The 16,689-nt window shown below is 45.2% G+C and overlaps 1 protein-coding gene across 6 annotated transcripts in view; it reads right to left on the bottom strand.

Moving 5' to 3' along the window:
- The window catches only part of TCF4 (transcription factor 4), a 223,918-nt gene extending 207,463 nt beyond the window's left edge, over positions 1-16,455 (bottom strand). For 5 of the 6 annotated variants that reach the window (XM_030467040.1, XM_030467042.1, XM_030467041.1 and 2 more), the window contains exons 1-3: positions 16,232-16,293; positions 15,454-15,545; positions 13,583-13,655 (exon numbers count right to left, since the gene is read on the bottom strand). In XM_030467040.1, coding sequence (XP_030322900.1) covers positions 13,583-13,655; positions 15,454-15,545; positions 16,232-16,262 — 196 coding nt within the window. In that variant the 5' untranslated portion in view covers positions 16,263-16,293. Of the gene's footprint in view, positions 1-13,582; positions 13,656-15,453; positions 15,546-16,231; positions 16,294-16,439 lie in introns of those variants that run through there. The other variant, XM_030467039.1, reaches the window with a different exon arrangement.
- Positions 16,456-16,689: the final 234 nt, after the last annotated feature.

Raw genomic sequence — 16,689 nt, 5'->3', positions numbered from 1 at the left:
GCTGCCTCTAATGAGGAAAAGAAGTGCGATATTTGCAGTATTCCTGAGTGAGCCAGACACAAGTGTGAATCCCCAGCAGAAAAGCTGAGCCCAGCTCAGAAATGGAGTATTAGGCAGAAAGCAGCCAGAATTTTTCATCATTCTCTAGAAGGACATTTCCAGTTTCACCCATCAGTAAATGAGATGTTCTTCCTTGATGTCCTCTCAGGAAACTTCGATTAAATTACAAAAGACCAAACCCTTTTCAAGTTGAAAATAACTTGAAAATGGCACAATGAATGCAGGAGAGCAAAACAGCTCTTGTGTGCAAGCAAACCCATTTTAAGGCAAAATTTGGACTGAGTCAAAAGTCTCAGAATAACTATTTGGAATCTGTTGCCATTAGTCACCGAGTTGGAAGAAAATCAAAAGATGCTAATAATGGAGATGTTCAGCCATGACTGCATAGCCACCCTGCCACTTGGAAGGAGGCATTTTAGAGGATGCACTGGGAAGGAGGAGATGAAATGGCAACGCAAAGAAAATTTCCTCTCTTAAGGTCCAAAGGAGAATTGCTCCTTGCAGGAAGGGGGGAGGAGGTGTTTCCCTCTCCCGGGAAGTGTCACCCTCAGAAGAGACTCCATTTCACATCTCCTCCTTGGGAGCCAACTGAAATCAATTAACTCTGCAACTGGAACCAATTAACCCTCTAAAAAGCACACCACCAAACACAGTGGCAGCCTTTAATAAGTGTAATCAATCCATAAATAATAACATAAATGCTGCAGCCAGAGAATGCTTTTCCAGTCTATACGATGGGGGCTCTTGATGCTTCAGAGATGTAAGAACACGGGGGGTTGTGTTCTAAAAAAAAATAAAATTAAAAAAAGAATTAAAAAAAAAAAAGGATTTAGGTAGATCCAAGGGACCTTTAATACAGGATTCATCTCATTTAACTTGAGCCATCTAAAGAGCAGGCATCAAGTCACCAAGCTGCCTGTACAATGGGAACGCAGAGACGGGTACCCTGGGAGAGCCATCTTATCTCAGCCCCTTATCTGAGAAAGGGCTAAGCCCCCCTGCTCTGCACAGACCCCTACCCCTCCAGTGCCATCAGCAGCACAGAGATGCTTACGTTAGATTAAGATGCCAGCCTGTGAGGGAAGTCAGAGGAGGCAAGATGGGTGCCATCTGTGACGGCAGGAGCGGCAGCAGCCCCGGCCTCCCCTGCCTCGCCTTCAGGATTCCTCCCATCAGCACAAACCCCAGCCCAGGAACACTCCTACCTCTCAAATAGATACCTCTCAAATCTCAAATAGATTTTTTTAGTGTTATATCTATCCTTTTTTTTTTAAACTTGCTCCTATTTTTACCCAGCATTGTTGGGGTTTTTTTTGTTTTCCTTTCGACTTGATTTCTGATAAATACAAGGGGCAAATTTGAAAATCTTTCCCAGATTATCTATATTTGCTCTAATTTCCCATTGAACTAGGTCTTCCAGACAGCAAGGGACAAGGAAGAGGCTTAAGCAGTAAAATATGATTGCACAAATATTACCAAAGCAGCAAAGCAACTCCAGAGAGGCAGAGTGCTTGTGAGCCCACTGCCAGGGGCTGGGCTGGGCAGCGCAGGGGGCTTCAGCCTGCCATGCAGAGGCCCCCAGAACTTGGTTTTTTCCAGCAATGGGGATAGGACTGAGCTGAATAAAGGGAAAGAACTTTATATTAAAAAAGAATAAAGCTGCTTCTTTTATAATCCTGCACTTTCTATTTAAGCTCTTTCTATTTCGGATTAAGAAAATACCCATTCTCCATTAGGCGTGGCATTAGGCACTGCCCTCTTTACAAACCTATCACAATTTGGCCCAACAACAGAGACAGAAGATTTTTATTTTACATATAAAAATATGTTAAAAACCATTTTTTTTGAACTTTAAAATATCATGCTTTTATCGTGGAACCTTGGATTCCACAGCCACATGAGACACTTGGGCATTCCCAGGCATTCCGTAAGTGTGCACAGAAATGCAACAAAAAAAATCCAATCACCTTATCTGTTGTCTGTTTAAGTTTTGGATTACAGCATTTTCAGCTCCTTCCTCTATCCACGTCCCTTCACTTGGAAATTTAAAATAAAAGCTTTGCTGCATCCTTAGAAGGAAACACTGGAATTAAAGGGAGCAATTTTGAATGAAAGGCTTGAGTTACCATACTGGGCAGATGCAGATGGCCCTATAGGACAGAGGTGGGGTTTTTCTGGATCTAGGAGAATCCCTATTGTTGAAAGATGTTTCTTCACTGCCCCAACACCACACTCTGCAACAGCAGAGCTCCCTAACCTGGATCTGCACTGTAAAGAGGACTAAATCTTGCCCCAGTGTGCTCAGACAATAAAGGTTCCGTGAACTGCAGTATTGTTCCTGTCCTACAGAACATCAGTAGAAGGAAAGAATAAAAAAGAAAATGAGATAACAAAACACCTGGACAAGCTGGGACCCCCAAAAAGGTAAGGAGTGCCCACACTGCTGACCCAATAATCCTGCAATACCCTGGGTTTGACTGAATTCTCAAGGGACTCAGAAGTAAAGCTCAGGCCGTTATAGACAACGTTTGAATATTACTACATTCTTGCACTCCAACTAAATAAGGTTTGGGGTGAAAAAGAAAATAATGACAATTTACTGCCCATAATTTCACTGGTAAGGCTTTTTCCCCCAGCAGAGGAAGGAGCACATCCCTGGGAAGGGAGCATCTCCCGAGCCACACACCCGACGGGAGCCGTCCGGGAGCTGCCGAAAGCCATCCCAGGTTCCTTTCTGCTGATTGTCCCTTTGCCAGGACAACTTCCTAACTGGACATCACCACTTCTTCAGGATCTGCTGAGCACCTCAGGGACAGGCAAGGAGATGTGAAGAAGCATCAGTATTGTCAGCCTGACCAAACTGCTTTAATCAAACCTTGACATGAACCTGGAGCACTCTCACCGCTCTGCTGCCACTCCTGTGAATGAACCACTTCAGTTTTAAAAGACAGAGATAAAAGAAAAAGGGAAAAAAAAAAGATAAAAGATAGGGGGGAAAAATGAATAGGAACCAAGTAGGAATATAAATGAGAAAATTAGGAGAGGGCAAAAAGACAATGTCCATTAGTTAATAAGCTAGTTCATAAATTAAATGCTCTACTGTGTGGTGTTTACAAAATATCTAATTTTAGGAACATGAATTTTCCTCTGTTTATACAAGACACAGTATTTCCTAAGTAAGTAAATCTTTCCAAAGAGTATAAAATCAACAAAGTGATTAGACACAGAAAACAAAAGTTAAGCAATGCATTTGCTAACAACTCTGTCCCTGCAGAATGAAGCATTATCTCCTCTTCCATCAGGGTTTAACACATCATTTTTTCCCAGATGACTCTGAAGGACCAAATACTCTTAAATGAAGCTGACTTAGGAGAGCCCAGATTAGCACAAAGAACCCAAGTGGGCCCAAACAATACGAGTTTAAGGCAAACCAAAACCAAATGCTCTGGCAAGAGACAGCAAGTAGTAGCTGATGGTAATGAGTCTCAGCATGGCAAGCTCAGTTTGTAAGGTCTGAGCAGAAACTCTGCAGCCAAAGACAGTCACATCAGGACTCACAGGGCATGCCACTGATTTATGGCAGGAAAATCAGGAAAAAGTCTTTTCCAAGTCGTTGCTTCCCTTTCTCCTTTAGCCCTTTGCTGCAAACCTTCAGATGCTTCAGAAAAAGCATCCCAGGACTCTAGGATGGTCTCCTGGCTGCAGAACTTAATCAAGCTTTCAGGCCACTGTTTTTCCTTTTAAAAGGTCTGGTGGAGGATCTGCCTTATCATGAAGGCAGCAGCCTCATCCCTGCCCTTCTCTCACTATCTGCAGCATTTAAGCAGTTCCAGGGCCTAATGGACAGCAGTCATCTGAGGATAAGGAGCATTTATTCCCAGCACAATGCACCTTGGGCAGCACAGCTCTGAAGATTTACTCTGCAGTTCAGTATCAGTCTCTAATTAAGAATGCAGATATTTAAAGAGGTAAAATTAACAGTTACTGCTGTATTTTAGCTGTACAAGCCACCTTCATTGCTATCCCTTCTTCCTTTAACACAAATCCCTTCACAAAGGAGAAAGGCTGTGCCATGGAGCCTGCAGGGCACCCCCACATCCCCTACCCCAGGACAGGTCACCCCAACACCCAGACAGTCCCAGCCCTGCACACCTAAACCTCTGGAGAACCCCTGGTGTGTGCAGTTCCAGCACTTCCAGCCTCTCCTCTGGTTTTCCAGCTAGGAGCTGTGCCCCAGGAGCAGCCTCAGAACCCCACGCAAGGGTCCTGGGGGATTGATTTGGGTCGATTGGACTCAGAGAACAACTCCCCCAGGGGCTCCCAGTTTCTGTGCCAACCTCCAGCCCAGTTCTGTCGAGTTCCAAACTTGTCAGGAAGGTTGGTGATGGAAATGCTGACAGAGCCTCCAGCCCAGTGGCCCTGGCAGGTGCTCCCACAACCCCAGCACATAATTCAATCAAGCTTTGGGCTGACGTCACGAAGCACAAAACAACTCAAATGCTTTATGAACAGGACCAGAACCCCTGAGATTCAATTAGGCTCTTGATATTCCATCAGGAGTCATACTTAGCTGTTTTTAATATAACAAAACCTTTGTAGCAGTTATTTATCAAATGGGCTGATCATATTTAAATGTACAGTCAGAGGGAAAAGTGCATCGTGCCGTGTTAACCTGGCAATCCCAAATCCTGAGGAACAAGACAAGCTTTTAGGGAAGAAAAACAGCACCAGGACAGAGTCTAATTTTTAGATACTGCAGAACAAAAAAGAAACAAATTCCTGTTTTCATGCATGCCTAAAAATTAATTCAATTGTTTCAGATTTTTTTTCCCCCATTTTGGACCCCTCAAATGAAAATGGCAGAGCTACTGCTTGCTGCGTAACGACTGGAACAACCAATCCATTTTGTGCTTTGCCTTCAGAACCCAGAGAAACAGCCCATGGGCCTGACAGGATCTGCTGTAACAGCACCAACCCAAAGGCAAAAACCTCCTCTGGGAAGCCTCCCTGGTTCTGCATTCTTGGGAATGAAGCACTGCCCAGGCAAGAGCCACGGGGGCATTGGGCTGGAGGAGATCAGCTGCTGGGGCTCACAGGGCACACACCTGATGGAGCAGGGTACACACACACACACACACACACACCTGATGGAGCAGGGTACACACACACACACACACACACACACACCTGATGGAGCAGGGTACACACACACACACACACACACACACACCTGATGGAGCAGGGTACACACACACACACACACACACACACACCTGATGGAGCAGGGTACACACACACACACATATGATGGAGGAGGGTACCACACACAAAATGGAACAGGGTACCACACACACACACACGTGATGGAGCAGGATACCACATACAGAAATGATGGAGCAGGGTACCACACACACACGATGGAGCAAGGTACTACACACACACAATGGAACAGGGTACCACACACACACACAATGGGACAGGCTGCCACACACATGATGAACCAAGCTACCACACACATACACCTGATGGAGCAGGGTACCACATACATGTGATGGAACAGGGTGCCACACATACACACACACACACACAATGGAACAGGGTACCACACACAAATGATGGAGCAGGGTACCACACACGTGGTGGAACAGGGTACCACACACACACACACACGTGATGGAGCAGGGTGACACACACACACACACGCATGTGATGGAGCAGGGTACCACACACACACACACACACACACACAGAAGTGATGGAGCAGGGTGCCAAGGGTGCCCCTGGCACAGCAGCCAGCTGCACACCCAGGCAGTGTTCAGCCAGGAGAGGACTGAGCAGCATCTCTCCCCGGTGCCCTGCTGAGCCAGCAGAGCAGAAGGCACCGCCGAGTGCCAGCTCCATCAGCTGAACCTCCGAAGCCTTTTCACCAGGTGAAAAGAAAATCATTATATTCAACAAATCAAGTCTTGGGGGATTAGACAAATTCCACAAGAGCACTCGGCAAATACGGCAGCGCGTGTGAGGCGGTGTTTCCAAAATAGATCAATACCCAGCCCAGACAACAATGGATTGCAGCTCCCTCCTGTCATTACTACCAACAGGAGGCTTGAAAGACGCTGTTCAACGGCGACTGTCACAATAGCTCTCCCAAGAACAATGCTGTTCCTCTGCCTTCACCTGAAATACTTTCTCATGGCTGAGAAATCCACCCAGCTAAGCCCATTTTTCAATACACCTGGTTGTTTGCTATGCAGATCAACTGCACTCTGTGTTTGCCTTGGCAGGAGGAGTAAATATGCCAACCTTTCTCAACACTTTGCTTGTTTCTCTAAGTTTGCTAAGAAAAGAAATTACACAACGGCCTTGGAAAACACGAGGAAAATTACCTAAGGATTCGGAGGTCGCCACCCCCCTGCTCAGCCAGGATGCAGCAGGCAGAAAGCTTGCACTGCTAACAGGTTAAAGCAGAAAGCTTGCACTGCTAACAGGTTAAAGAAGAAAATCTAGCAGCTTCGTGCTGCAAGACCACGGATTTGTGCCCCAAAGTCAGAGGTTTAAAAACCTCTGAAGTGGCAAGAGGCAGATCTCAGCAGTTAATAGCACAAGATGAACACCACCAAATGAAATGATTCAAGGGACTCCTTTTAACTGTTATCATCCCTCCTGTCTTCCAAGGTGCAAGAGGAGCTCCAGAGCCTATCCACAGGCACTGGCAGATGGCACAGACTCTTACATGTATATTCATTTCCTATGACTACATCTTCAGCAGGACACACAAACCATTCCTGGGTCTGCCAGCCGCCCTCTCCCTCTGACACCCGCCCCAGCTGACTGCACCAACAACTTGGTCTGAGCACAGAGAACCTGGGCAGGTTGGGAATCACCTCACCCAGCCCTCAGCAGCCCTGCCTGGACACACCTCAACATCCTGCAGGAAGGAACCAGCCAGAAACGGGCTCACAGCACCGAGCCCAACCACCCTGCCGGGACCGCTCTCCTCTGCCAGCTCCCCGGAGCCCCTGGAGATGGAGGAACCAGAATTTGGGAAGGCTGCAGTTCAGAAGCTCCAGAACAATAGGCTGCCTCCCATTCAGGACATTAAAAAAAAAAAAATACCAAAAAATTCAATCGTTTCCACTCCTTGCAATGTGATTTCTAACCCTTTTTAGTCCTCTTTTGATTGTGTCCCACCACCTCGCTATCACTTGTGTGGGAAAATGTTGGTAAAAGACCTTCAAACCATTACAAACACCCTCAAACCATGATAAAAACACATACCCTGTTCCTCCTGAAACAATTGCAGATCTGTTATCTTGGCTTATGGGAACTGAGCTAAGTAACATCACGATATCAAACACTGGAAACCACACGCTTGGGGCCACCGGAGCTCTACACCCCTTTTCTGGCTCTTGCAAAGACACAGATTTCCAGACACAAAATGTAGTTTACCATTAGGAGTAAATGTTTGATCTGCAAAGCTTACAAAAGGACTTTGTTTATCATAACAGATGAAAAAAAAAAACAAAAAACCAAACCCAAAAAGAATAAATTTCAAACTCAAACCAAAACTGTTTATATGACAGCTTTTAGTGCTCCGTGATTCTGTGCATTAAAGAGAGATTCAAGCAATTAACAGCATAAACTTTCATTACATAGTTCTATTCTATATGTTGATGTGACTTAGCTGTTCATCTGTTATTTAAGTGATTTCCTCGTTACAATAGTATGGGAAAGATATTTGCTGATCTTGTCAAAAAATGCCAAGCAGTTCATTCACAGCATTCCTGGGATCCCAAAGCGTGTGCTTAAATCCCCAGACTTACTAGGTAGGGAACTAAAATACCAAAACAACTCCCAAATTCAGTAATGGTTTAAATGATGGGGGGGGAAAAAATTAATAAAAAAATTAAAGCATTTTCCACAGTGGCCAAAAAATGTGGTGAAAGATGAAAATCAGTGTGAGGAGATGGAGAGCCTGACAGTTCTTTGTGCCTATTTAATGTTTCTTGGGAATTCAGTCAATGGGAGCTGCATTTGCCTAGGACAAAAATCAGCCTGAATTTGGGAGTGGCACGAGTACAAAATCAAATGGGAAGAAGCCAAATTGTACCTGACAAGCTCCCAAATGCCTTTTTTCCCCTGCATCCCTTACTGAACACGTTAGACAAGCTTTGTACTCCTACTTAATTCCAAGTCAGACTGAAGTTCACCGGTTTAACACATACACTTTGTTCACAGATACATTTTATCCACTGAATAATCTCAAAGATGATTTCTGCCACTGCTAAATTTGGCAATGGCAGGCACAAACGTCTCCTCCAAGTGACATTTGGCTGGATCTGGCCCCCAAGCATTTCAGTCTCTCAGACAGCTAACATGTACGTTTCTGAATTATTAAATACATTCAGGGAGCTCCACAAGGTAGACACGCCAGGAGCAGGGCAAAAAGTATTCTGAAAAGAAGCTCCAGGACCCAACAGCCACCCGGGAAGTGTTTCAGACACAATTCACTGGGATCCAGTGCAATCTCTTTGCAGAGTATTTGCTCAGCCCCTCTGCCAATGAATAAGGCTCATTTTCTCCTAACACCCGAAATCAAGGGGATTTGCATCTTGTCCTTTTTTATATTTTTTTCTTTTTCTTTTTTAAATTACCAAGCTAGGACCTCAGCTTCCAGATTTAAACCTAGGTGAGTGACTGTAGGTGGCTGTGTCTCTGGAACATCCCCTGCAGGACACACTCCCTTTGCCCCCGCCAGCAAGATCCCAGCTCAGAAGCGACCTCTCCTCTCCTCTCCCCTTCTCTCCTTCTCCTCTCTCCTCTCCTCTCCATAACTAAATATTTAGCTCCTCCAAGCCTGCAGAGCAGTGGCTCAGGCCAACTCAAATACCAGAGCGTGGGTCTTCCTCTGCCCCCACAGCTCCCTCTTTCCTAGGGCTTGGAGGGGGGGGAGGAAGATGGAAGGAAGGCTTCTCCAGTAAACATAGCTGGGAGGATGGGAGGTAACGAGCATTCTTCTTCCCCTTAATCATAATTACGAAACGTTGGGGATGAAAAATATGGAAGCTGTTGTCTTTGTGTAGCTACGGAGCTACAGCCTCAAGTGTGTTTCAACAGGCAGAAGAGGAGAAGGAGGAGGAGTGTTTCCTTCCCAGCAGAGCCACCGGGCAGGGGATGGAGGGGTTGGAGGGGCCGGGGCTCAGCGATGCCCAGGGCAGCCCCGTTGGGGTGCTGGGGACACCCCCAGGCAGAGGGGAAGGGGGTACAACACACAGACACAGCCAACACCCACACCCCAGCAGGGTTTTCTGGGCTTTCTGATCTCCACCATTACAGGTGTGGAGTTGTGATGGGGCTGCAGCAGCTGTGTACCTGCTGCACTTCCTCACATTCCTTACTGGAAGGATGGTGAAGATTTCTCATGCATTATTTTTTTTTTTTTCCTTTTGAATGTCACTTCTGCATTATAACCCCCCAAATAAAGAGCATTCTTCCCAAATCCTGCCTGGTTAAGGGTGTATTCCTCCCTAGCACACACAGACATTATTCCTACTGACACTACACACCTAACCTGAGCAGCTCCCAAAACCTTTACAACACAGAGGTTGTATTTAACTACAGTTCTCCTGACCAGTCACCAACAGCAGTAAAATTCTGCACCTTCCCCACAAGGCCACACTCCAAAAAAAAGAGCTGCACTTAAAAAAAAAACAACAAAAAAACCATGTATTTGGTTATAATTTACTCACAGACACAGCTAAAAAAAAAAAAAAAAAAGGATTCCAAACCCAAGCTGAATTTGTGATTCTCTAAAGATGTATTAATTTGTAATCACTGTTATTCTAATTTAGGACAAGCCCTAATCAAACTAATGGCAAAATTAAAAGCGAGTCTTTAAATCCTTTAAACTGACTTAGCTTCATTCAGTGATGGCTGTGCTAGAAGAGAATTTAGATTTTATTTTTCCTCTGCAACACGAGTGGCCAGCAGAGAGAATTCAGTTGTGCTGCTGCTACTTCCACCCACACAACATTCAAACATGTACATGGTGGGCAATCTACAACACATTCTTGAAAACTTAGGTAAAATTAAATACTTAAAATAGAAGAAGCAGAAACTGAACAGAATCAGGAAGATGTGGGCTTTGATTACCAGTTCAGAAACTGAAATATGCCCAATGTGACAGACCTAGCAAATCCTTTAGCACCACAACTGAGGAAAAGCTGTTTCAAAAGCCATTCCCAGAATCAAGCCCCAGCCATCATCATCCTCCCCTTACTGTGAGAAATGATTTTACTGCCGAAGCTAAGGAAAACTATTTGGAAAAATGTAGAAAATCCAGGAAAACTGATTTTATTCTGGCAACTAAGAGGGGAAGAAATAGGAAAACTAAAAAGAAGAAAAGAAAAACCTCAATTCTAATGGATGGGTATTATTCAATTTAAGTAACAGGTATTAAATCACTTTACAAATACAATATAAATTCGAGGGAACTGCAGGGGAGTTTTCTTAAAAATAATTTCAGTCTTCACCAATTCCCCCTGCTAAGGTCAGAGACTCCAAACCAGCATGGCTGAATTGTTTTAGTGCTCTCTGCTGAACACCTGCAAACATCAAACAAAAACTCCTGGTCCTTTACTGGGTTGACAAAAGCCTTTCATGTGAAAAATGCTCCATGGGAATGTCACGGCTGTGGCTCAGGTTACATTCCTTTCTCCCTTCCAGCCCTCACCATTTCTTGCCATGGTAAGAAGCCATGTTTGGGAATTAAAGATTAAAAGGAAATGTGGCTTTGCTTTATTTTCCTTTGCAGGTTACAAATCACAACAGAGCATCATATATTAGATGAGTAAAAAGCTATTAAGATGACTTTAAGCATGAAATATTACCACGCTTCCTACAGTACAGTTAGTTTCACTTCACTGCTTGGGATTACTTTTCTTTGGGGTCTTTTTTTTTTTTTTTTTCCTCCCCCCCTATAAAAGAACTTTTGGGTAAATATAGAGGAATGACATCTGTGGTTTCTCACCCCAGTAAATACCATTTTTAAAAGAGGACCATTAAGAGAAGCTCAGCTCGGGCTTCAGAGGGGCAGGAAGGAAGGAGGAAGAGCAGGCTGCAGCGGGATGGCTAAAATTCCCTATTATCAATCTGCACAATCAGAATAATAAACTGCATTCATCCGTCAGTGATGGAGCTGTCTGGAATCCTGCAGAAAACATCAATCTGCAGCAGTTGTCTGGGTGCTCTCCCATCCCATGTGGATGGCTCAAGCCCTGGCTCATCCCGCCGAGCAGCGGGCAGGAGGAAGGCTCTGGCACGGGGCGAGCTGGCCAGCAAGAGCGTGGCAAACAATAGCCACACAGCTCAGGCTCCAGGCCACACCGACACCAGGACCTGGGTTCTGCTTTCAACTTGTTTGAAACCACCGGTCCCTGGCTACAAAACTCAACCTACCAAGCACCAGGGGTGTAAGGCAGGAAATTCAGCAGCCTTTCCCCTCCTCTCGCCGCCTGCCACCCAGCAAACAAGCTCCCAACACACAGGACGTGGCCTTTATCAGGAAGGGTGCTTTGTCCCCTACCCACAGCGGGCTGGGGGACTCCAGCACTTCCACATGGCTGTGGGGTGGGGTGGGAGAGCTCAGGGGCTGTTTTAAAGAGGCTCTCTCTCACGACACTACTCGCTGACTTCAGCTCGTTAAATTATCTGTCTGTCCACAATGATGTGTCAAAGGCATTTTGGATGGAGAGACAATTAAAAAAACAAACAAACAAAACAACCAAAAAAAAAAAAAAAAAAAAAAAAAAATGCAATGAGGCCTCTCTATTTCCCTCACTGTTCAGATGTGCTGCCCTGTGGAATTCCTGATCAAAATGCCTCCATAGATGAGGCTTACGATGCACTTACTGTACATAACTATCCAGTCAGTTGCTGCTAGACCAAGTGTTAGTTGCTGCACTGACTGGTGTATAAGCATGACAAATTGATTTGTCTGGCAAAAACACTCTTCCCTTCTCTCTAGTGAAAACAAATACAGTGAATGTTCTGTATTCAGTTAAATCGGTGATTAAAATTATGGAATTCCAAAAAAAAAATTTAAAAAATGGGATTAAAATCTTTAGCTTGTGAGACACAAAGCAAATTATGTTTGGAAAGTTATTCAAACCTAAGAGTGAAATTCTCCAAGTCACTCAACGCACCATGCAATCGATTTTGTGAGGATAAAGCAAAAAACATTATTCTCTTCCAAGTCTGCAGAGAGTAAAACTCACAAAATGAGTGCTCACTAATCGTAGGTGGCGTTTGCTGTAGTCTCACAAAAAAATGTGTATTACAGGCTACCTTCAAATTAGGAAGTCCTTCTTTGGAAAGAAAAAGTTCCTTGGTGTCCTAGTGCACCTCACACAAACGGCTACGCCGAACGCCCAGAAGAGGTTCCTTTAACTGAGTACAAACTGCAAACCCCAGGCACGAAACTATAGGCAATGACGTGTTTATATCCAGATATCCACTGGCAGTTTGCAGCAAAGACCTGTCCAAATTTACCATCTGATTTAGAGCAGTGCTCTGTGCCTCACAACACTACGTAGAGTCTGTTGGTGCCTCTGCTTTTCAAACCCCACGACTCTCTGCCCAGTCCTGTCCAAAAGCCCACATCCGCAAGGCAGGGAACCCTCTTCAACCAACTGAAGAGAAGAGTAAGGGAATTTCAAACGCCTGAGTATCTCTCCTTAGCTCTACTCCTCATTTGTCAGGCATATAAAAACCTCTACATAAAACTGGGGTAGCCAGCCACTGATTGCACACACATGTTCTGCCGCAAAGAGCTCCGCGATTCCTTTTGTCATCACACGGGACTCTTGTTTTTAGGGAATGCAAAAGTTGCCCATCCAGTGCTACTGCAGCCAAACACAGGCACACAAACAAACAAATCCTCCAGCTGAATCACTGGGACCCTCCAGAAGCAGTCAAATACTTCGAGAGAAAATGCCTTGTTTCCCAGAAAGATTTGAATTCACCAAAAAAAAAATCTTCACCTCCAAGACTAAGGAGTCCTCTTCCCGGAAGAGGCTGGTGTTCAGCCTCAGATACTTGCTCGTTTATTTATTTAACTTAGGCAGCCTCCAGTTCTTATTCACAAAACTGATTCTCACACAAGATGTTTTGATTATCTTTTCTGCCACACACAAGACAGCATCTGAAATTGTAAATAAAAACCTCCAGCGCTCGGTTTCACAAAGAAAAAAAAACGTAAACTCAGCCTTGAACAAATCTACAGAGAAGTAGTTTAGGATTTTTAATTTTTTTTCAATTGTAAATGTATGGAAATACTGTGAAAAAGTCCCAATCTTGGGGAAATAATAATAATAACAGCAGCCAACGCTTAGGAATAATTCCACTTAAATCTGAATGAATCTGCTCCCCAGAAGAGATTAAAACCACCACGACAAAGGTAATGCCTATTGATAAATAACTAACAATATTTCAACTGCGTACAAAACAGAAAAAATTTACATACTTGAGCCAGTAAAATGTCCACTTGCCAAGGAAGTTGGTCCATTTTTCCCACTGCTCACAGGAGGTGAAAACATCTAAAAAAAAAACAACAGACAAAGAGGCATTACTACTGGAAAACAAGAGATACCCGAGTCCACTGTTAGTCAAAAGTTGCTTCCACATTCGCTGGGAATGACATCAATAGTTTGTCTCCCACAGAACATCATCCCCCCCAGCCCTGCAAAGGAGGCAATATTCCTTCCAGCCCCCCCAGCCCCTCACCACCACCACCACCAGCCCGGGCTGAGCAGGCTCCCCAGCTCCCCAAACAACATTCTCTTCCCCAAGAGTTGGAGCCACCCCAGTGCCCAGCAGCATTCTCCAGGCTGGGGCTCACTCCCCTCTCCAACACTCGGGCTGACAAAAGCCAAAAAAAAAAAAAAAGTTGTTTGTTTGGTTTTTTTGCAGTTGTTGTCGAAACCTTGGCCATAAATGTAGCAACGTCCATTTCCATCCCGCTTTAGGGTTTGCCTGTCATCTGTGAACCCAAATAATAACAATGCAAAGTGCCACCTGCCCTAAATTCTCATTTCGTCTCTACCACAGAGCAATTTGAAGCAAGGCTCTCTCCCTCTCCCCCTCTCTCTCGCTCCCTCTCTCTCTCTCTCCCTAGCATTTATTTCGACCCTAATTGGTTTCTCTCTTCTCCGACGTGGCTGGTGGATAATACGCACCTTCCCTGAGTCAGAGCCTGCAAAAAGCCAAGGAACAAATGGAAAAAAGTGCAACAAGCAAAGAGGGGGCTGCAAAGCTGCCTCAGGCTACGTTTCCTGGCCCGACTTCCCCAAGCCATCCCTCCCAAGCAGAGGCTGGAGCAGCAGCAGCCTGAAGCAGCCCCATTTCCACGGGGGGGGGACAGAGAGGGGCTGTGCGGGGGGCTGCTGGGCTTTAGGAACATCCCTGCACCTCCCAGCAAACCCCTGCTCCCCCGAAATAAATAAATAAGGGGCTAGAGAGAGAGTCCTGACATCTTGGGGGGGGGGGGGGGAAGGGAGGGGATGGGGAGAGGAAGGAAGGGGCTGGGAGGGGGGAGGGGGAGCCTGACAAAACTAGACAAGTGCACACGTCCGGATTAATGTTTGGCCTTCCAAACCAGCCTGGCCAGGAGCAGCCCAAAGACACAAAAAGTACTTCTTTTGCTTCTCTTTTTTTTTTTTTTTTTCCTCCCCTCTCCCCCCCCCTTTTTTTTTTTTAAGAAAGAAAAAAAAAAGGGAAAATAAAAAAAAAAAGCACCGTCTAGCTGGGGGGGCTTCGGAAAAGCTTGGAGCAGTTTTAATGACAGCAGAAGCCATCTGAGATTTCAGTGAAAACTTTAAACTGAGACAGTCATGGATTTCTTTGCACTTTCCATGTGCCAAAAACTGAAACAAGGGAAGAACTGAAAATAGAATATCAGCAACTAATTAGCAATTAATTAGTTCATGTGCCACCAATGCTATAAAATATAAAGCACAATAAAAGTGCTGGATATTTTTATTAACTAATGATGAGAAATGCTCGGTTTGAGGGGCGTCTCTTTTTGTAGCAATTCTTTTAGCCATCCAAGACATTCAAATAAGCTGAGAACACGATTGCATCTCCCATCACATACAATAAGAAATAATAAAAGGACTCTAATTTTTTTTTTTTTTTTAAGCGAAAAGATATTTACCACGGTTCTAGCTGCTGATTAAAAATTGCCCAATGTACTCAGATCACAGTTTTGTTTTGGTTTTGTTGGTTTAGGTTTTGGTTGGTCCTTTTTGGTTTTGGTTTTTTTTTTGTTTTAGTTTAACAGATCAGCTAGAAGATATTTTTTTACAGCTGTTGTTAATTTCCACCGTTGTTTCTTACCGCACTGAAATCCAGTAAATCACTCAGTTCTTTGTCCGTCCCTAAGGCAGCCATTCGCTGTTGGTGATGCATTTTAGCAAAATCACACAAACCTAGAAACATGGAAATAACCGCAATCAGAAACCCAGTCCCGAGCCTTGCAGGAAACACAGTCGGATTTTTCAGGGGGGGTGGGAGGCGAGGGGTGGGTAGTTGAGAAGAAGGGAGGGAAAAAAGATGGAGGGGCAGCAAAACCAACAACAAACAACAAAAAGGCAAAAATAATTCTTAAAAAAAAAAAAAAATTAAAAAGCGAAATTGTATTTCCAAAGAGGCGATCGAAACCCGGTAACATCCACTCTAAACCCAGATCCGGAGGAGAAAAAAAAAGAAAAAGCCTCGCTGCCGGAGCATCATTTATGCAACAGGAGGTTCAGCGAGGAATGAATGAGGATCCCAGAGAAGAAACTACAGCCATCCGCTCCCAACTTTTTCCCTTCTCCTTCTTCCACGCAAAGTAGCGCTGAAAGGCAGAAACGGCAAACAGCGAGAAAAGCAATGGGGGGGTGAAAAAAAAAAACCAAAACACCACAACAAGAAAAAAAGTGGGGGGAAAAAAATAAAAAAATAATAAAAAAAAGAAGAGATGCGAAGTCGCGGGAGGCTCCGGAGGCGCCGGTGCGGAGGGACGCGGGGCGGGGATGGAGGGGCCGGGAGGGAAGCAGGGAGCAGCCCCTGCTAATTAGCCCCAATTCCTAATTTGCGGCTCGGAGAGGAGGGGGGTGTTAATAACAACAACCCAGGAGCGGTTCGGGCCTGTGCGGAGTCATCGGTTCTCTCCGAGCGGCCGGGGGGAGGGGAAGGAGGGAAGGGAAAGGAAGGGGAAGGGAGCGGAAGGGAAGGGAAGGGGCGCGGAGCTCAGCACAGCCGAGCCGAGGCTCCCGGCACCGGGGCCGGAGCGGGCCGGGCCGCTTCCTCTCTGCCTCCCTCTCTCCTTCTCTCCCTACCCGGCACTGCCGGCTGGAGCCGCAGCTCTCCCACCCGCGCTGCACTTTTTCCAGGGATTTCGACTTTAAATTTCCCCAGCTCGCTCACATACACATGGCAAAGCGAGTTTATACGAGGCCGCACATACACGTGATGCGGAGGCTCTGCCAAGAGGAACAATATTTTTTCCCCTTGTATTATCCAGTCTATTTTTTTTTTCTCTTTCTCCCCTTTCTTTCTTTCTTTCTCTCTTTCGTTATTATTATTCTG

The sequence above is a fragment of the Calypte anna genome, chromosome Z, assembly GCF_003957555.1.
Source record: "Calypte anna isolate BGI_N300 chromosome Z, bCalAnn1_v1.p, whole genome shotgun sequence".
Taxonomy (NCBI): Eukaryota; Metazoa; Chordata; class Aves; order Apodiformes; family Trochilidae; genus Calypte; species Calypte anna.
Note: the sequence above shows the minus strand (reverse complement) of the source record. Positions and strands in the feature narration are given on the sequence as shown.